General features: G+C 40.2%; 2 protein-coding genes across 3 annotated transcripts; both read left to right on the top strand.

Annotated features, from left to right (window-relative positions):
- Positions 1-546: 546 nt before the first annotated feature.
- On the top strand, positions 547-2,428 carry LOC119882656 (ferritin, middle subunit-like). The gene is made up of 4 exons (XM_038692815.1): positions 547-846; positions 1,217-1,363; positions 1,464-1,589; positions 2,011-2,428. The coding sequence occupies exons 1-4, from the start codon at positions 745-747 to the stop codon at positions 2,164-2,166; spliced, it is 531 nt and encodes a 176-aa protein (XP_038548743.1). The 5' UTR covers positions 547-744; the 3' UTR covers positions 2,167-2,428.
- A 1,226-nt stretch (positions 2,429-3,654) lies between these two features.
- Positions 3,655-21,555, top strand: syt5a (synaptotagmin Va). 2 transcript variants are annotated; one of them, XM_038692747.1, is made up of 10 exons: positions 3,655-3,769; positions 13,413-13,582; positions 13,981-13,995; positions 14,668-14,846; positions 17,403-17,489; positions 17,683-17,850; positions 17,962-18,129; positions 18,241-18,358; positions 18,450-18,583; positions 18,735-21,555. In XM_038692747.1, the coding sequence occupies exons 2-10, from the start codon at positions 13,420-13,422 to the stop codon at positions 18,942-18,944; spliced, it is 1,242 nt and encodes a 413-aa protein (XP_038548675.1). In that variant the 5' UTR covers positions 3,655-3,769; positions 13,413-13,419; the 3' UTR covers positions 18,945-21,555. The 2 variants fall into 2 exon arrangements, with proteins under 2 accessions (XP_038548675.1, XP_038548684.1); XM_038692756.1 differs by lacking the exon at positions 13,981-13,995.
- Positions 21,556-21,838: the final 283 nt, after the last annotated feature.

The raw sequence follows: 21,838 nt of genomic DNA, 5'->3' as shown, positions 1-21,838 counted from the left end.
TAATACCAACAGAGACTGAAACCGCATCGAAACTAATTATTGTAAAGTCATTTGCAGTTGGAAGTACCTGTGTAGCCTACATGTGTTTTGAGATGAGACAGTTTGAACACAATTTCTATTTTAGTATGGATCAGTGTTAACACTGTTACACAAGATGAGAGTCTACAAGTATTACGTATTTCTGGTTATTTTTTTGTTTTTGCAGTTTGTTTGTATTAAATTTGTTTATTTTAATTTTTGTGCTGTTGTTTTTACACTTTACACACATAAATAAAACACTTAAACCTGTTCTGTTTTTTAATTAGTGCTGTTTAAAAGTACTTCGTCATTGCAGGTGACTTGCCGTCAGCAGTTCAGGATAAATAAACGGAACATTAAACCTCCATGTCTCCAATGAGGACTGAAAAGGGAACTGGATCTCTCAGCGCAAGGCGTTGCCTCTGTCATGCGCTTTCTCAGCTCTGTGATTGGCAGAAATGTGCAGAGTGACGTCACGAGGTCTGCCGTGTCTGGTATAAATACTCGGAGCGACTCACCTGCCAGTTACACCAGGGAAGAAAATCTTGAGGAGTTCTTGCTTCAACAGTGTTTGAACGGAGCTTCTTCCTTCGTCCCGCTTTTATTTCAACTACTCTGCATTCCGGACACGAGAAGCCTTTTTTCTACTTGAACACTGCTGATAAAGTCGTCGTAAAGCTCTGTTTTTGTACCGTTTTGTTAATAAAAAGCTAAACGCCAGCTAAAATGGAGTCCCAAGTGCGTCAGAACTACCACCGCGAGTGCGAGGCCGCCATCAACCGGATGGTCAACATGGAGCTGTACGCCTCTTACACCTACACTTCTATGGTGAGGAAAACAACCTACATATTAACTTGCGAAGTAGGCTGCGTGATGGCTTTATCATTTATCATCCACCCACATTGGACGACTGAAAGACTTTGTGTTGAAAAGGAAATGTAGTGAATACAACTGCTAATCATCATACTAAATGAAAGAATAAGCTCAACCAAGAATTGCATGTTATCATGGTGTTTTTCCCCTGCCCACCATGTCATGCATGTGCTGCTGTCAGTGCTTGTCAAGAGTGTAGTTTGCTTAGTCACAAAACCATGACCACTGAACTTTTTGTCACAACTTATTTTTAGCCAAATATTGAGGGGTCATGTCTCCTAATCGCTGTTTTTCTCCTGTCTTCCTCCCGCCTTGTCCCTCACAGGCCTTTTACTTCTCCCGTGACGATGTGGCCCTTCCAGGCTTTGCCCATTTCTTCAAGGAAAACAGTGATGAGGAGAGGGAGCATGCTCAGAAGCTGCTGTCCTTCCAGAACAAAAGAGGAGGACGCATCGTCCTGCAGGACGTCAAGGTCAGTTCAGACCGGAGAACTGGTCCTGTTGTGACATGTCCCTTCTCACCCTGTGTGTCAGTCTGCTATAATGCTGCTATAACTGACTGTTCTTCTGTAGAAACCAGAGCGTGATGAGTGGGGGAGCGGGCTGGAGGCCATGCAGTGTGCCCTGCAGCTGGAGAAGAATGTCAACCAGGCTCTGCTGGACCTGCACAAACTGGCTTCTGGACATGTAGACCCTCATGTAAGTTGTATGAATAGTCGATTAATGCTTAGAGGTGTGCAAAAGAGCATCCTGGGTAACAGAGGTTGTGTGAGTGCTGTCAATAGATCTTAGAAAATCTGCTTATTTTATAGCATTAACTTGTTCATTTAACATGCAAAACTTAGATTTTGCACTTAAAGAACATGGAGAGTTGGTCTACATGCAGTTATTGACCGTGTTTAATGTGACTGGGGGAGAACAGTAGATCTGTCATGATGACAGACGGCCTTTGGATTTTCTGTGTGGGGTTTTTTTTTTTTTTTTTTTTTTTTTAAACAATCAATACCAGAGTCAACATGACTCCTGCTGGGTAAAAGACAAACTTGTGGGGTTCATCAGTACGGGTAGTAAATTGTCGGTCTTTACCAAACCAACAATTGTTCTCTCATCCTGTCCTCAGCTGTGCGACTTCCTGGAGACCCACTACCTGAACGAGCAGGTGGAGGCCATCAAGAAGCTGGGCGACCACATTACCAACCTCACCCGCATGGACGCCAACACCAACAAGATGGCAGAGTACCTGTTTGACAAGCACACCCTGGAGGGCAAGAGCTAAACGCAAAGTCCCTGGAGAGAATCTTGCTGACACGCAGGCTTTAAACTAAACGCAACCTTCTGCTCCAGTTTGTTTACGAGCGTAATTTCACATCTAATTGGCTTAACCTCTGTTAAGTTCTCGTACGTTCTCTGTGGTGTCACTGTTAATGTTCTAAGGAAGGATGGATGGATATCAGCTTCTGCTTTGCACTCTAACTATAAACCTCCCCTTGTAATATTTTAACTGACTGTGATTATCTGAATAAACATTTTGAGCTGGACTCTGATGTCTGTCTGTTACATGAGCTCTTCATATTGACCTAAAAGCTGTAGGTGATGTTTACAAACTGAGTCATGAATAAACCAGGTGTCTAGCTCTTTAAAAGGTCTAAATTCAAAGATTGTCAAGTAATTGGCTTAAATTCTTCAATGGAGCTTGCATGTAAAGCTGCTTGTACTGGCTAAAATTATATCAAAGTTAATACCTTAATTTGTCCCCTAAATGTTCATAACATCAACACCTTATATGCACAAGCAAAACCTTTGCCAGTGTGGGGACAGTTCTTATAAGTGAGGGGTGTATCTGTTTTTGGCTACACTGTCTTTTGATAGCTGAAATTATAGAGCTGTTCATTGCTAAATCAACATAATGCTGACGATCAAGAGCATAAATGGCAGTGTCTTGCAAGTCTGTATAGCTGGTTAGATGTCTACCTTTAACAGATTATGGTGTTTTGGGTTAAAGATCACCTAAATCTGAGTGAGCAGTTTTCTTCTGTTTATCCAAACCTAACACAGAAGCAGTTTTGGATGCCTGGCAGTGGTAGAGGTCCTTTTTTTTTTTTTTTTTTTTTTACTTGGGTAAAAGTTGCAATAACGGGTAGAAAATCTCTTGAATAAAGGTCATGCATTCAAAATTTTTTAACTTACCAAAAGTGAAAGTAAAGGTTATGCATAAAATTTCATAACATGTGCTTTATTATTGGAATATTATTAATTGATGCATTAAAGCGTGCATCACCTAGTAAAAGTGGGGAATTGAGAGCCTTTGGAGACATCAGTTGGGTTGTTTTGGGAGAGGTATTGTAATGCATCATCGCCATCCTCTGGAGATATTTAGTACTGCATAGTTAAGCCATAACACAGTCACTTCAACCTTCCACCCACCATCAGCCTAAATTAACTATTTGGTACATTTGTTGTTATTGACATACAGAAGAAATAGCTCTGCAGCACAAATAATTCCACCGACAGCAACGCAAGTCTCCCTGATTGGTATTTAATTTACTTATTCAACAGAGTGGATCTTCTATCTGACAAACTTCTTAAAGCTGGACCACAGTATAATAAAAAAGTCTCAGTAATGTAGAGCGGGAAACTATTTAATGTCACAGTGTTAGACGAATTTGCTCTTAAAGATGGACTTTTTTGCAGTGGAGGTGGACAGTAAGTAGTTGGCAGTGAGGGATATTGTGGAGATTAACACAGAAGGGGGAGGGAGGGGGAGTTGTGTGCGAGAACATCTCATCAGTCAGTGGTGGATTTGTCTAGAGTACATTTGGATGCAAAACAAATCAATAAGATAAAATCCAAAGGACATAGAGAGACTGACACGTAACAGGGTGAGTTTTGTGCTGTTTTACTTTGTATTATAGTTCATTTTAGAGTGAGTCATAAGTTCATTTGTTACCAAAGTCAAACTAATGGCTTATGCCAGATAAATAGCTGAAAAACACATTTTCTGTACATTTGTTAATGACTAATTTCAGCTGTATTTCCCTTAGTATGTCTTTATACGTGTATTTTACTCGTGCTGTAAATCTGTTAAGGAGCAGCTATGTTCACAGGGAGCACAAGCTTAATGTTAATTTATTGGATTTCATACTTCAGTGCTCATTGTTATGTCATTCTTTATCTTTTCATGAATGCATTTCAGTAGGAAAGTGCATGAGAGAAACATTTCACTTTACGCATAGTGGTGGATGTTTTCCAAAACTGGCTAAGATTAGTTTAAGTGGCTTATAGGAGGCTAATGCACTATTTCCAGAGTCTGTGTTCACGTGCAATCACCCGCAATACACACCTTCACAATACCGATGTTTACCTCGACAGCCTAAATGAAGTTTCTGACACCATGTCGGGTATTATAACCTTTAAATCCTGTAGCTTGATGTTGGGGAGACGAGCAGGACGAGCTTGAATGGACACTGGATGGTTGTTTGCACCTTGCTCACAGGCTACTGTAATGCAAATGAAGTTGGCTTTTGTAATGCTCAGATTAACAAGACACAGTAGAATTATCTTAACTACAATGATTGTGTCCTCAATTTGTGGAGAATATTGTGCAAAGCAGCATGCAGTTGCACAGGTCACCACAGGTCAAATGATGTTGCCAGATATAAGGATTATAAAAAGCAAATTGAGTATCACAGCTGTGTTTATAGAAACATCAAGAATGAATGGGACAGCAATAAGGTGCTCAAATAAGCATCACCTCACAAAAAGAAGTTCAAAATGAACACAATGCTCTCTTATGTTAAGGTTTCAGGGAAGTCAAATAAAACCGTGTTATCCTTTAAATTTATGTCATTTCAATGACATGTCAGTTCCTGATTTCACATTAATGTATATTGCTTGCTATGTATATATTTTGTCACAATATACCTACCTACCTACCTAGCTGCTGGTTAGCTTAGCTTAGCATAAAGAGTGGAAAAGGGGGAAACAAGCTTGGCTCTGTCAAAATGTAATAAAATCAATCAAAATGTAACGGTTCTTAGCCCAGCACAGCAACTTCCTGCATTATTTAATGCTCAGAGCCAAGAATTAGTCCATCACATAACCCACCATAAAACGGCAAGTTTGTACAAGTTGGTGGATTGTCTTTTCTTTCCCACAGACCCAGGCTAGCCACCCCACCCCCCTGTTTCCAGTCTTTATGCCAAGCTAAGCTAACGACTGCTGCTTCCAGCAACATATTTACTGTACTTTTGTTTTAACCTTTATTTAGGGAAGTTTCACTGAGAGGAAGCTTTGCAGGAACGCCCTGAGCAGCTCCACTTGAGCGGTTAGGGTTAAAGGTACCTTTGTCGATACAAAATGTTGCTGTTGGCTTGGGTGTACTATTTCAAGTTCTCAACAAATGCTAAAGTTACTAACGTGTGCATGCCTGCAGTAGCCTGGGCAGAGTGTCAGAAGCCTAACGTGGGATGTGAGCCGTGAGCCGTGAGCTTTTAAACTGACCAAATCCCACTGCCGGCTGTTCACCTCCAATCTGTCTGCAGGGGATCAGACCAGAGAGCCTTTAAACATATACAAGTATTGGCATGAGGTCCTATATACATTTCTGCTCAAATGTATTTTTTGAGAAGCTGGAACCAGTGAATGTTTGTATATATGTAATATGTGTATAATGACAATTCTAACATGGTGACTTTAGCAGGTTTATCCTGCAATCTCAGCTTAGAGTGTAACATTTGCTGTTCAGCACAAAACACAAACATACAGCTGAGACTGATGGGAAGTGCCAAAATGTTGATGGCTAGAGAAAAAAAGTTAAGGGATCGCTAAAGTTATTACAGTTTTCCCTGTGGGGACATCACCCAAAAGATGTCAAGACATGACATTAAAAACTAAAATGTCAACCTCATGGTGGGGGAATGGTATTCTGGGGATCATGAATGTCCACAAAATCTCTGGGATAATGATAATGATGATGGACAAACCAACATGCCACCTGCTGAATATGTTTGCACCCATGAAGTCTTTGTATTTCTCTTGTCTATGGACTCCCTCACAGAACCAACTGGGAAACAGGACAACACTAAACACAGATATAAACTAGGTTACTGGACACAGGACAGCAGACAGGACTGAACCCCAAAGAAAAACAGACTAAACAACAGACACTGAACTGATCAAACATAACGAAAACTCACAGAGGGCTAAACATAAACATGAGTGCAGAGAGTGACATGTGGTGATTGGTAGTTTGTAATTTTAATGTAGGACCTTGTCTCTCAGCTTTTTGTGGCGTTACACTGCAAGCGTTGGAGGTTGACTCATGTTTTGTTGTTCATCATGTAAGTTTTGTTTCATTTGTCAGACATTGTTCTTTCCTACAGTAGGTTTATATAAAAGGCTGCTGTCTTATTTTGACAAGCCATGTCTCTTGAAAGAAGACTTCTCTAGATGTTTTTGTTTGTGGCATCACTTATTTGCTTTTTATTTTCTTCTAATTTATCTTTAAACAAAGTTCTTGCTATTGTTTGTGGAGAATTATTTTTACCCAAGAGCAGCCTTGCCACATATCGCTTCTAATAGTCTTCTAATTTTTCTCATACTATGAACCAGGAGGCAAAAGTATGTATTTGTTGGGAGTTTTCTCATGTCAGCAGCATGATTTACTCCATTCTGCAATCTCTGAGAAACAGAATCAGCCTTTTCCGCTTTATTTGCCAGGTATGTGTACACATACGAGGAATTTGACTCTGGATTGTACGTTGCTCATGATGTGCTTACTCATACAATAACAAAATCAGACACAGACTACAGTATACAGAACACATATACACACTGTAAACCAAAACCAAAGCAATATAAACAGATTGAGACAATAGTGCAATTGCAGAGTGCAAAGGATGCAGGATAGTTTATTAGTATGGACATGTCAACCTGGCCAAGTTTCACACTCACTGATAAGTAAGTTTTTGGCAGCAGCCCAGCCTAAAGCTGATGTGACCCAGATGTAGTCATCATCCTGATTTTGGGGTTTTCTGAACCCAGCAGAGTACTAGCAGAAACATAGGGTGATTTTCTCTAAAGTACTTTAGTGACGACCTCCAGTAAGCTTAGACTGATATTAAACATTCAGTTTCATTTCCCTGTATTTGTTTACTGCAAAACCTGCAGTTAAAGCTGCTGTTAAGTTACTATAGCTTGTGGTTGATGTGTGTTTCACCTGAGAGTTTTAGTGTCTAAATAAAAAACATTTTTGCACTCAGTGGATACTTGAAAATGATCATATTAAACAATATATTTGGCACTGCACAGAATGGGATTTGCCATAAAAAGGCTAAATGCTATGTTATTTTCTACAACATTGCATAAACACACAGATTACTAAAAAAAGTCTCACAAAGGTCAAACCCTAACCATCAGAGATGTACTGGATAGTAAAATGCCAAACTCGGTGTTCTTCTATCTTCATGATATGGACTCATAGTATGTAGCATCAAACGTACGTCAACAAAGCAAAGCGTGTTTATTTCCAAAGGGAATTAGATATCTCAGAGACAAATGCAGTAAGCCCTACACTTTCATCTCAGCTTCAGTGATCACATTTACATGGTTTTTAACACATTTTACATTTTGAACATGAATGATCTAATTCAAAGCAAAAGTTCGACATTATGGGAAATTCGCTTATTTCTTGCAGAGAGTTAGATGAAACTTTCGATACCATAGGCACACCTCTCATATCAGTTATAGCTCGTTATAGCAAGCAGCGATTAGCGGTTGGATTATCTTAGCATAAAGACTGGAAACAGGGGAAAACAGCTAGCCTACTTATGTCCAAAGAAAACTGTCTACCATCACCTTCAAAGCTCACAAATCTCATTTGAAGCATAAAATGACATTTTACAGTATGTTATCTGTCGGATTATTTCTTGGCCAGGAAACTATGAAAGAATCCAGGAAGTTACTGTTTTGTTTGATTTTGTTACCTTTTGACAGAGCAAGAAGCTGTTTCCACCCAGTTGCCAGTCTTTGTACTAAGCTAAGCTAAGCTAAGCTAACTGGCTGCTGGCAGTAGCTTTATATTTATGATTTATGTACAGACATGGGATTGGTATCATCTCATTTAACTCTCCGCCTGAAAGTGATTAAGCGTAATTTACATAATATTGAACTGTTGCTTTAAGGCTTTTCAGTTGGAGGTGAAAGACTATCTATCTGTCTGTCTGTCTGTCTGTCTGTCTGTCTATCTTTAATCCTCTACTTATGCCATCCAGGGAGATAAAAGGGTTGTAACACAGCTCGCCACCTACATCAGATCTTATTATTAGAAAATATTATGTGTATGAATGTCTGTGTGTGTATGTCTCTATTTTAGCTGTCAGGAGGGAGGATTAATGACAGACAGAGGGAAACAAAAGGGTGGAGGAGTGAAGGAGAGATGATAGCAGAATGGGCGGAGTCCCAGAGAGGCAAACTGTCCTTAATTTGTTTAAGCCAAGGGATTTTTGGATTACCTTTGACAATTAATCTTGTTACATCGCTGTGCAGTGACAGAGGGATTTCTAGAGTGGGTGGGGCTTATGTATGTGTGCACAACTGATAGGTTGAGCTCTTTATAGGTCATAAAAGTCCTTAATAGAACAGCATATTACCAGAAACTGACTGTTTTTTTTCTTTTTTTCCTGCTTCTATCCCGGGCCACAGGCAGGGATAAACCCACCTTTCTATGTAAGCCTGATTACTGCGGTGAATTCACAGCCTCATTAATTTAATGCCTCATTAAAGGGTAGAAACTGATATCAACTCTTCAAGCATATGGATGAGAAATAGAACAAAGAAGGAATTAATCATTTTAATAGTTGTATTCTTCCTTTTGTTTAGATTATCTATGTATGAATCCCTTTCACGCATAACGTCCTCTACAGTGGACAGATATTTGGACCAACCACCATGTGGCGGACCCCCAAAGTGTTGTTTACAATTGCCTTTAATTATTATTCTTTTGATATACTGCATCATTAATTCAAAATAAGGGGAGGAAAAAGGAAAATGTACCAAGAACCTCACCAATGACTGTAAAATCCTTTTATTCTCAGAAAAATAGACCAGTTAAAAAAAAATAAAAAATTTAAACCAATTAAGATGTTGAAATACTTTTGTCCAGATTTTATTGACATATTTCTTGTACATTTTGTTCTATAAAAATAAATTTTTCCACTCCAGTGGACATTACGTGCCAAAGGGTACATTCTGCCCATGTAGATTCTGCCTTATTTTGTATGCTTTGAATACCTATGTGTGTTCATTTGCTTCTAGTAAATGTTTAATGTTTAAAAATATATAGTTCTTTGAACCATACTTTAAAAACAAACATAAAAAATATATTAGTTTTTAATAATTCATGCATGAAAGGGATAAGGATAATGAACTCAACAGGCATTTTTCAAAGAATACATTCTGACATGTTCCAACAGAAGAAGCTGGAACAGCTGGAAATAATATGTAGCCTACTGATTGAATTCATATTTAGCTGCTTCATTTTTCCTTTATTTATTATTCCTGGCTTACAGGGACTATTGAATATAATAGAGCCATTGTTAACCTTATTAGAAACACATGTGCTTTTCCTTCTATGGCATGTCAAAATGTCCATGAGAGCCAATGAAATTTTCCTACATATATGATGCTGTGCGTGTGTGTGTGTGTGTGTGTGTGTGTGTGTGTGTGTCCACCAGCCCTGCTGTGGTATTATCATGTGCAAGCAATGAGATGCAGAGCATTGCCACCATAAGGGAAGCAGGGAGGAAGGAAAGGTGAAGGAGTAAGAGAGGAGAAAGGAAGCAACAAAGGAAGTAGGAATAAAAAAAGGAAGAGGAGGAGGACCACTGAAAACAGTATGCAGGAGAGGAAGAAATTAATAGAAGAAAGTAATATATAAAGTATAGATGAACACAAAATAGAAAAGTATCCAGTTGTTTGCTAGACATTTTACTAATGAGCTAGCTTGTCAAGTAGCTTTTATGTTAAGAAAAAATAGATTTATTTTGTCTCAGTATAACAGGTTATGTAGTGAAATTGAGTTTGTAACTGCCTTCTGTTACATAGCAGACAATAAATTACTATAGCAGCAATTATAGAAATAAACTATCATCACTGGAGCAGTGCTGAGGATGAATTAGAGTTTAACAGTCTGATAGCTTGGGGGAAAAAGCTGCTCTGCAGTCTGGTGGTAAGGCAAAATTCTGCATCTCTTCCAAGATGGCAGCAGGGTGAACAGGCTGTGGCTGGGTGGTTACTGTCCTTTAGTATCCTCTGGGCTCTGCGTAGGCACCTCACCTCACCGATATCACTGATGCTCGGGAGATGGGTACCAATGATCTTCTGAGCAGTTTTAATCACCCGCTGCAGAGCCCTCCGGTCCTGGACCGTGCACATCCCATGCCAGTTTGTGATGTTTCCTGTCAGGATGCTTCTATTGCTCCTCTGTAAAAGCTGACAAAACTTGGGAATTTGGCCTGCTTAAGCTTCCTCAAGAATTATAGTGGTTTCTGAGCTGAAAATAAATTTTTCCACTCCAGTGGACATTACGTGCCAAAGGGTACATTCTGCCCATGTAGATTCTGCCTTATTTTGTGTGCTTTGAATACCTATGTGTGTTCATTTGCTTCTAGTAAATGTTTAATGTTTAAAAATATATAGTTCTTTGAACCATACTTTAAAAACAAACATAAAAAATATATTACTTTTTAATAATTCATGCATGAAAGGGATAAGGATAATGAACTCAACAGGCATTTTTCAAAGAATACATTCTGACATGTTCCAACAGAAGAAGCTGGAACAGCTGGAAATAATATGTAGCCTACTGATTGAATTCATATTTAGCTGCTTCATTTTTCCTTTATTTATTATTCCTGGCTTACAGGGACTATTGAATATAATAGAGCCATTGTTAACCTTATTAGAAACACATGTGCTTTTCCTTCTATGGCATGTCAAAATGTCCATGAGAGCCAATGAAATTTTCCTACATATATGATGCTGTGCGTGTGTGTGTGTGTGTGTGTGTGTGTGTGTGTGTGTGTGTGTGTCCACCAGCCCTGCTGTGGTATTATCATGTGCAAGCAATGAGATGCAGAGCATTGCCACCATAAGGGAAGCAGGGAGGAAGGAAAGGTGAAGGAGTAAGAGAGGAGAAAGGAAGCAACAAAGGAAGTAGGAATAAAAAAAGGAAGAGGAGGAGGACCACTGAAAACAGTATGCAGGAGAGGAAGAAATTAATAGAAGAAAGTAATATATAAAGTATAGATGAACACAAAATAGAAAAGTATCCAGTTGTTTGCTAGACATTTTACTAATGAGCTAGCTTGTCAAGTAGCTTTTATGTTAAGAAAAAATAGATTTATTTTGTCTCAGTATAACAGGTTATGTAGTGAAATTGAGTTTGTAACTGCCTTCTGTTACATAGCAGACAATAAATTACTATAGCAGCAATTATAGAAATAAACTATCATCACTGGAGCAGTGCTGAGGATGAATTAGAGTTTAACAGTCTGATAGCTTGGGGGAAAAAGCTGCTCTGCAGTCTGGTGGTAAGGCAAAATTCTGCATCTCTTCCAAGATGGCAGCAGGGTGAACAGGCTGTGGCTGGGTGGTTACTGTCCTTTAGTATCCTCTGGGCTCTGCGTAGGCACCTCACCTCACCGATATCACTGATGCTCGGGAGATGGGTACCAATGATCTTCTGAGCAGTTTTAATCACCCGCTGCAGAGCCCTCCGGTCCTGGACCGTGCACATCCCATGCCAGTTTGTGATGTTTCCTGTCAGGATGCTTCTATTGCTCCTCTGTAAAAGCTGACAAAACTTGGGAATTTGGCCTGCTTAAGCTTCCTCAAGAATTATAGTGGTTTCTGAGCTTTCTTCACCAGTGTGGAGATGTGAGATGACCGTGTCAGGTTCTCCGTGATGCTGATTCCCAGGAACCTGAAACTGTTCACATGCTCCACCTCAGCTCCACTGATGTAGACAGGAGTGTGTGTCTTTATCTTCTTCATCCTAAAATCAATGATCAACTCCTTGGTTTTGCTGATGTTGAGCAGTAGGTTGTTCTCGTCACACCACTCCGTAAGATAATCAATTTCTTCCTGATATGAAGTCTCATCGTTGTTTGAAATCCGAGCTGATGATGGTGGAGTTGTCTGCAAACTTCACAACAGAGTTCTCTCCATGTCGGGGGAAGCAGCTGTGGGAGTACAATGTGAACAGGAGTGGGCTGAGCACACAGCCCTGGGGGGCTCCGGTGTTGCCTAAATTAGCTACTTTTGTTACATGTTTGTAGCAGTTCATTTCCAAGTGAAACCAGATACACAAGCTCTTATAAAAAGTTAGCTGAATAGATGTAATAGTGTTAATACCAGATTTTACTTTGATGTACCTGCCAGACGTATGGCGTATGCTAATGCTAATTTTCAAGATATGCTCCACCTGACATGTTGATTGGAATATAACCATTGGTCCATAACCAAAGCCCAGGAAGAAAATTTCTGATTGGTTATAAAATTAAAATGGAATTGTATGCCATTACACTTGCCCACTTGATAGCACCATTATACAAGGAAACGTCTGGTTAGAGAAACTTTCCCACAGACTACATGTTTGTCTGTATAGCTTTCACTGTCCTGGGATAGGTAAAATAAGCTTGTTTTGGAGAAGATAAATCCTCTAGTCCTCACTCATAGTTTCGATATTTCAGTTGGTTTCTTTCACTTGGGCTCAGGACAGAGTGCTTATCACCATATTTCCTAGGCTACAATACTTTCCCATACCTTAGGGTCTACTCTGCAGTTTGAAAGGTTTTGCACATTTTCTAACCAAGTATGATACAATGTTACAGATTAAAACTACTGACAACATTTAAATGTTTGCTTTCTCTGGCAAGAACAGAGGAGTTCAAATTATTTATTGATGAAACAAAGTGATTGTGTGCAAGGCACGGACAGCTTTGTAATTTGTGGGGAAGCTTTGGTGGGAAATCCGCTGCAGCGTCACGGGATGGCGGCCAGCCCCCACAGAGAGGAAGGAGATAAGGAAACAAGATAAGATAATATATGTTTATTTTGAATGCAAGACTTTGTAGTTATGGAATTGCTACTAAAGGATGTGAGAACTTCCTTTACCACTGGAATTTTTCACCATGAGTCTACTACTACTTTAAGCAGAACTAAAATAGAAATAAAAGCACTTGTCCTTGGTGAGGACAGTTTGTGAGTCTTTGCAAGATGATTGAAACTAAAGAGTGAATAAATGGTGAGAGGCAGGAGTGAGTGAGAGGGGATTAAAGAGATTAAAGCCAGGCAAAAAAGGTCAAACAGGATGAAGTCTGAAACACATCTGAAGATAGAATGAATGTGTTGTTAGCTTCAGGGGGGTTCAGTGTTTTGTGGTGGTTTTTAATGTTTCCAAAGTTGATGTGCAGATTCCAAGGTCACTGATCGTTTGTTGTCCGATCTCCTTTGACTTCACAGAGCAACGATGCGATTGGTCAGCGTGGCGGGGGCGCGGCTCCGCAGGGCGGCTGAGGAGGAGGAGAGGGAGAGGGAGCGTCCACTATCCTCCCCGCACGAGTCACATCGCTCCAACCACCAGTTCGCCAGTATGAAGAACAAGTTCTTCAATGAGCTCACACACCTGCCAAGTAAGAGCAGATGCACACACATATGTAACATGTGCAAAAAATAAATAAAATAAACACACATGCTAATAGTTGCTCATCCACATGTGCATACTCCAGATTAAGCTGAATGAATTGTTTAAGCAATGTAAAAAATGGCTCAACAACAAGTAAACATATCTTTTGCATTCATCTCCTAGTGAAAATATTCAGAAAAAATGAGGCCCACAGTATTTGGGAATATTGGCAGTATTTTAACTGTTGTTCTAGGATGATTCAGTCTATACCTACATTTTTCTTATAACTTATAGCTTATCATTATCTAACCATCTTGTCATCTCATTTTCACTTCTCATGTGTTTCATTTCTTCATTCTGTCCTCCTTCATTTCGTTATGTGACCACTCTGCTCTGCTCTTGAAGATCATAAGCTCAAGTGTAAGTCCATCTTTTGTCTTGTACCATTTTTTTTCCCCAAGGCAGGAACCACATCGCTTCATTTTACAAGGCTGCAACATCACACACACGCACCTTTGCTGTGTTTTACTGTATGCACGCAGTGGGAAATTAGCCTTCAAAATAGGATTTAGCAGTGAGTTTAGCCCAGTTACCTGGCTTCGTAGTAGGCCTACAGGCCACAGGTTAACCGTTCAGCATAAGTTACCATGGAGAAGTGAACTACCGTCGTGCTCCTGAAAACCCAGGGTTAACCCCGAAGTTACCTCGATAAGCTCAAATCACTTTGGCCATCTCTACCCCCTTATAAGAAGTGCTTTTTGGCAAACCTCCCAGTCTATCCACAGCAAAACGACCTCAATTCTCACCAATATTCATGTCTTTCTTTCTGATCATAAATTCAGTGTTTCTTTTATTAAAATGAAACACATTGTGACATTTGCTAATTAGCACTAAACACAAAGTATAGTGGTATGGACCAAGTGGTGGCCAACCAACACACAGACTTGCACTGTTTAGAGAGTGCTTTTCCAAGATGCCTCACAAGTCCAAGGTATCTCAGTGGGAGTTAAACCCCTCACACAGGCAGTGTGTCACCACTGTTTCCTATCGAACTACACAGCACTAACCTGCTTTTCTCCCTCCTTTCCCCAGTGCCCATGTGGGCTGTGGGGGCCATTGTGGTTGTGGTCCTTGCCCTTATCGCCTGTATGGGCTTCTGCATCTACAAGAAGTGCTGCAAAAAAGAAAAGAAGCCCAAGAAGGTCCGTGAGAGGAAGGGAGGAAGAGGGCGCAGGAAGAAGGACAAGGAGGGAGAGGATGGAGAAGATAAGGTGAGAAAAGATGGGGTAGAGGGGTTCAGTCCCATATTTCCTATGTACTGCCACCAATGTGGTTACAAAAGAATTTTTGTCACACATTTCTACTACACAGTTTATATGGTGTCATTAGTCTAAAATCCAACAATTGAAGCTGAGAGTAATTGATTTAAAGTTTGATGATTAAAATGAAGAAAAACATTATGGGTACAAAGGCTGTACCGTTGTTTGTTTGCTTGCTTTCCAAAAGTTAAATGAAATAATAAATAAAAAATGGGGACTATGTGGTAAAAATGTAGCTGGATCTAGCTTAGTACAAAAATGCTGTGGTCAGGGCTAGTTATTTCCCCCTGTTTCCAGTCTTTATGCTAAGCTAACCGGCTGCTGGCAATAGGGTCATATTAAGTGTACAGATATGAATGTTGCATCAATCTTTTTTTATTTGACTCTCAGCAAGAAAGTGAATACACGTATTTCTCAAAATGTTGAAGTATCCCTTTAAGGCCAGGTCAAAGAGAAGTACATGGCTGACTACACTCTCCACAGGCCAACGGACGGAGTTAGCAGCAGCAGGGGCTGCACTGTTTTGTTTCTGATTGTAGTCTCTGCTTCGCTGTCCACAGCTGTTTGGCTTCTATCCATGTAGAGACTAGTAATGGATGAACTGACAGCTTAAAATGGGCCCAACAGCCAAAAAGGATGACACAGTCACAGCTGCTGTTCCCTTGTGCTGAACGCAGCTTGGAGAAGCTTATGGTAGCAAGCTTCAATGTGGTATTTAGATTCTATACACAGTATATACACTCACTTAAAGGATTATTAGGAACACCTGTTCAGTTTCTCATTAATGCAATTATCTAATCAACCAATCACATGGCAGTTGCTTCAATGCATTTATAGGTGTGGTCCTGGTCAAGACAATCTCCTGAACTCCAAACTGAATGTCAGAATGGGAAAGAAAGGTGATTTAAGCAATTTTGAGCGTGGCGTGGTTGTTGGTGCCAGACGGGCCGGTCTGAGTATTTCACAATCTGCTCAGTTACTGGGATTTTCACGCACAACCATTTCTAGGGTTTACAAAGAATGGTGTGAAAAGGGAAAAACATCCAGTATGCGGCAGTCCTGTGGGCGAAAATGCCTTGTTGATGCTAGAGGTCAGAGGAGAATGGGCCGACTGATTCAAGCTGATAGAAGAGCAACTTTGACTGAAATAACCACTCGTTACAACCGAGGTATGCAGCAAAGCATTTGTGAAGCCACAACACGCACAACCTTGAGGCGGATGGGCTACAACAGCAGAAGACCCCACCGGGTACCACTCATCTCCACTACAAATAGGAAAAAGAGGCTACAATTTGCAAGAGCTCACCAAAATTGGACAGTTGAAGACTGGAAAAATGTTGCCTGGTCTGATGAGTCTCGATTTCTGTTGAGACATTCAGATGGTAGAGTCGGAATTTGGCGTAAACAGAATGAGAACATGGATCCATCATGCCTTGTTACCACTGTGCAGGCTGGTGGTGGTGGTTTAATGGTGTGGGGTGATGTTTTCTTGGCACACTTTAGGCCCCTTAGTGCCAATTGGGCATCGTTTAAATGCCACGGCCTACCTGAGCATTGTTTCTGACCATGTCCATCCCTTTATGGCCACCATGTACCCATCCTCTGATGGCTACTTCCAGCAGGATAATGCACCATGTCACAAAGCTCCAATCATTTCAAATTGGCTTCTTGAACATGACAATGAGTTCACTGTACTAAAATGGCCCCCACAGTCACCAGATCTCAACCCAATAGAGCATCTTTGGGATGTGGTGGAACAGGAGCTTCGTGCCCTGGATGTGCATCCCACAAATCTCCATCAACTGCAAGACGCTATCCTATCAATATGGGCCAACATTTCTAAAGAATGCTTTCAGCACCTTGTTGAATCAATGCCACGTAGAATTAAGGCAGTTCTGAAGGCGAAAGGGGGTCAAACACAGTATTAGTATGGTGTTCCTAATAATCCTTTAGGTGAGTGTATAACACTCTTATATAAACTCTTGTTAACTTTAAGGATAAAAACAAGCAATATCTTTTTCTATAGCCTTTTCTATATCCTTATAGGCCTAATGCTTGTTCATCATTTTACAGTGATAGCAAGATCTTTAGGGTGGTTATTATGTGGGAAATCACAACTTTAAAGGCACCCTGTGGAGTTTTCTTGGAAACACACCAAAGTAATATTCTTGATGCCTGACAAATATGCTGAAAGCATTTCCCTGCTCATTTGATTAAAATGTGTTGACAATTTCATCAAAAAAGCAGGAGACTACTCATTAAAATGTTCTTCCATAGTGCTACTAGTGATCAAAATTCTGCAGGGTACCTTTATAAACACTATCTCATGATACTGTATTTTCACTCCAGGCTTTCTGTGGATGCTTAATAATGAACTGAAAATATTTGCCTTATAGCAGCAATCAGAGACTGCAGCATTCCCAGAATTGACAGACTGCAGGAGGTTGAATACAAAATGCACGAGCTTACCATTGTCTTTTACTGCTAACCATACTGTGTGTCTTCCAGGAGGGAGAGCAGGGGAAGGAAGAGGAAGAGAAGGAGAACTTTGGCAAACTGGAGTACACACTGGACTATAACTTTACTGATAACCAGGTACACACACCTGCACATAGTATGTTGCAAGCATACAGACCACTATCCAACCTCCCAAACATAGAAAGAATTAATGAGCCCAATAATAGAAGGACTCAACAAAACAAATGCCCTTTATTCTGGAAGCTAGCTCCATTTCAGAATTTGGGACACAAGAATGCCTACGGTTTAACTTTTCTCCCTCCGTCTCCAGCTGATAGTTGGCATCCTCCAGGCTCAAGACCTTCCAGCAATGGACTTAGGCGGGACCTCAGATCCCTATGTCAAAGTCTACATGCTGCCCGACAAGAAGAAGAAGTTTGAGACCAAAGTCCAGCGCAAGAACCTTTGTCCTGTCTTCAACGAGACCTTTATCTTTAAGGTCTGTACATCAATAATGGAGACCATGTTTGATTGTATTATTGGTAACGTTTTTAAACGTGTCTAAAGCACTTTGGAGTTCACCTTTTGTTAAAATACTATGCCTCCCCAGATACCATATAGTGAGTTGGGTGGTCAGACTCTGGTGCTGCAGGTGTTTGACTTTGACCGTTTTGGTAAACATGACGTCATTGGCGAGATCAAGATCCCCATGAACTCTATAGACCTTGCACAGCCAATACACGAATGGAAGGATCTGGTTGGAGGAGAGAAAGAGGAGGTACATGATCTTTTTTACATCCACTGAAACATATAACGAAAGTAACAGTCATTACAGCCAAAGGCTTGTACAATATGACAACCCGTCCATATATGTGTGTGTCCCTGACAGCAAGAGAAGCTGGGTGATATCTGTATTTCCCTTCGTTACGTCCCCACGGCCGGTAAGCTAACAGTTAACATCATGGAAGCTAAGAACCTGAAGAAGATGGATGTCGGAGGACTGTCAGGTGAACACATACTTGCAAGCATGCAAGACTGAGAATTGGTTTTCCGGCTGGTTCTTCTGATCCACTGTCTGACACCTTGTCTTTTTCTCAGATCCCTTTGTTAAGGTGGTGCTGCAGCACAACGGCAAGCGGCTGAAGAAGAAGAAGACGTCTGTCAAACAAAACACTCTGAATCCTTACTTCAATGAGAGCTTTAGCTTCGAGATCCCCTTCTCCCAGATCCAGGTTTGTACACTTTTTTCAGAGTTGTTCAGCACTGGGAACACATACCACAGGCTTTGAAGAACAATTTACTTCTATTGATCAGCTATAACTAACTATACAGACATTTTTTTTCTAACTATAGCTTGTCCTCCTCTGCTGTCTCCACATGCAGAAAATCCAGGTGCTGATTACTGTGTACGACTACGACAAGCTGGGCAGCAATGACCCCATCGGCAAGTGCTGGATCGGCTACGGTGCCTCAGGCGTTGGGCTGCGCCACTGGTCAGACATGCTGGCCAATCCCAGGCGTCCAGTGGCCCAATGGCACACGCTGCTGCCAGAGGAGGAGGTGGACGCCGCTCTGAAGGCCCCCATCCGCTAAACACACACCCATACACCATCATCTGCATAGGAGCTGTATTTGTTCATTTAAAACCAAACAACTGCAGGATTTACGAAATGACCTTTAACTTGAATACTGGTGGTAATTAGGGATCCAAGATCTTTTTTTCTTGTTTTTCTCCGCTAAAAGTGTTTTGGCAGCAAAAACTGCTGGAGGAAAACTCACCAAAATTGGCATGTGGGTTGAAAATTCCGCCCACTAAAGAAATGGCACTCATAGACCTCGTGGTGGCGCTATAACAACCAGCTTTACATTTTTTAAATGATCTTGAAAACGGCTTCGCTTAGAGTCAAACGTCTTTCATTATTTTAATCTGTGGATTCGTCTGCATCTTTGCTCTTGCTCTTCTGCTCTAAAAATGTCAAATAATACGACTTTTTATCACTTTTCTCTAAAACCTGTTTTTGCAAACTCGTCCCAGATGGTTTCACCAATCAACCTGAAACTTTGGCAGCATCATCTACAGATGTCGCTGATCAAAAGTTATCAAAAGAATTTTGATACGTCAATCTGTTTTTTTTTTTCATAGATTTTTACTTTTGTGTATTTAAGTACACTTTTACACTACTCAGTTCATGCATAAAATTTGGTAATGATTCCTCAAAGTTGGCATGTCTTATTACAACAAATGTAAATTTCTAGACATTTCTCATTCCAAACATCCAAAAATCTACAAAAATACCCCGGATGTCCTAGAGAGATGAAATCTTTTCAGCACATCCACTGTTTTGTGACTAACGTTTGCCTCACTGCAGCCTATGGTCAACTCAAAGGTCAGTCACTCTATGTTTTTCAGAATATGCTAATTCACAAGTCTTTCTTCAACACTACCAGAATCAACACATACATTCTCTAGATGGCTGATATCAAGTGTCTCAAAGGGTTTTTTAGATTGGTCACACGGCGAGTCTGCAGTGATTTTCAAAATCTTGCTGTAACTTGTACAGTATGCACATTTTGCACAGTTTTGGATCAAATGCCACCAAAATAATTGACAACACACCCAAAACCAGCAGAATGATGTGAGACTTTTTTCAGAATTTTCTCAGCAACATTTTGACAGTTGTAAGTGTTTTAAGTTTAAACTGGCAAAACTATCCAGGTCTGGCACATGTGATGTCACTACTTCAATTTGTGAGAAGGTGTGGGGCAACAGCCCGTCACCAGTAGCTCAGTCAGTCAGTCACTTGCTTTGCAGATTGGAAGTTCCAAGGTTCAAAGCCCCAGGTGACTGAGACAAACTTACTAACAACAGGGGTGTTCAAATCCTACTTAGTCTAAATTCTCTCCTTTATTTGGATTCTGTGACATCGCAACTTATTTTTCTCTGATTAAAAGTGTTTGTGCAACTTGGAAACACAAATGTCGCAGGTGGGTTGAACATTTCACCCAGTAGTCAGGCACATATAATGACGCTCTGTGATCTTAAGGTGATGCTGTAAAAATAAAATTAGCGTCAAAGTCCGAATTCTTTCATCACTTTAATCTCTTAAGTCGTCTGCATCTGTTCTTCTCCTCTGAAAATGTCAAATGTTGCATTTTTCACGACTTGCTTGGATCCCGATCATTGCCGCTCACGGCTATATTCTTTAATGTGCTTCATTTTCACACATTCATTTCAGTCATTCATTTTAGTAATATTTAATTTGGGGATACATGTGTGCTTTATATTGTGTTGACTGCATACCATAGAAATGTATACAAACACATGATGTGTACTTCACTCAAATTTATACACACCTATACACAGTGCAGCTAAATGTTTGTGCACACTGACCTACTAGTTAAATTACTCACCTATTAATATATTAAAGGGCTGATCCAGCAATATAATATTGACTTTCCAGAATGTTGGGGGACTCACAAGAGACAGATCTGAGCAGCAGAATATACTGACTTTTAGTCCCTTAAACAATTGGAAACTACATCTCCCCCAAGGCAACCTGATAGTCTTTAATCAGGGTTGTTTTCTCAGGCTGAGTAATTCTCTTTACGATGTATACAATTGGTGGACTGCCCCTGTAATATTTATTTCCTTGACCACCTTGGTTTTAGCTGAGCTACACCTTCTGTCTCGAGGTTAAAAATAACTTTTTTTCCAGTATAGGTATACTGCAGTATGTAGTGAAATACATTTTGATATTATGGTATGAAAAAACAAAGATATATCAATTATTTCTCTGTCTGAGTAATTCTAAACTGCTGTTGCAGAGCTGAAATCTGTATCTTCTTCTTTGTTTTAAACCTTTTCCTTGTGTTTTCCTCTTGTTTTCCCTGATAACTCTCTTGTCTCCTAAACAGTCTAAACTTCCTGTGAATATATATTTTGTTAAGTTAAATGTTTTTACTGATTATTGCTCTGACTCTTTGTGGCTGTTTCTGTGCTTGTGTTTGAATCAGTGGAGATACTGCGGAGTGTCTGGTAAGTGTGGTATGTCGATGTTTGTGTGTGTGTGTGTGTGTATGTGTGAGTGTTGTACTGTATGTAACAAAAGAAAATGGAATGCGGTTTGTGGTTTCACTTTCGATTAATGCTTTGTGATTGTAAATAAATAGCTGAATGACTAAAAAGTTTCCAAACACCGACCAACATGATATCTCTTCATTCCATCATACACACACACACACACACACACACACTCAATAGAATCAGTTAGATGCAGATGCATCATTTAGATTACGATTCTTCAGAATTTTACAAGTGGTATTGTTACACTAGCAGTCAGACAAACTAAACCACTTAAAGGTCATTTTCAGGGTATAACTGATCCTTCACCCTGTGTGTGTGTGTGTGTGTGTGTGTGTGTGTGTGTGTGTGTCCTGGGTCGGTGCAGTGAGTGAAAGACTGGATAAACAGTGTGCCCTCTTTAGTG

This window comes from Micropterus salmoides, unplaced genomic scaffold (assembly GCF_014851395.1).
Source record: "Micropterus salmoides isolate LMB-PRFRI ecotype aquatic unplaced genomic scaffold, ASM1485139v1 Ms_hic_scaffold_10, whole genome shotgun sequence".
NCBI lineage: Eukaryota > Metazoa > Chordata > Actinopteri > Centrarchiformes > Centrarchidae > Micropterus > Micropterus salmoides.
This window is presented reverse-complemented; position numbering and strand designations above follow the sequence as displayed.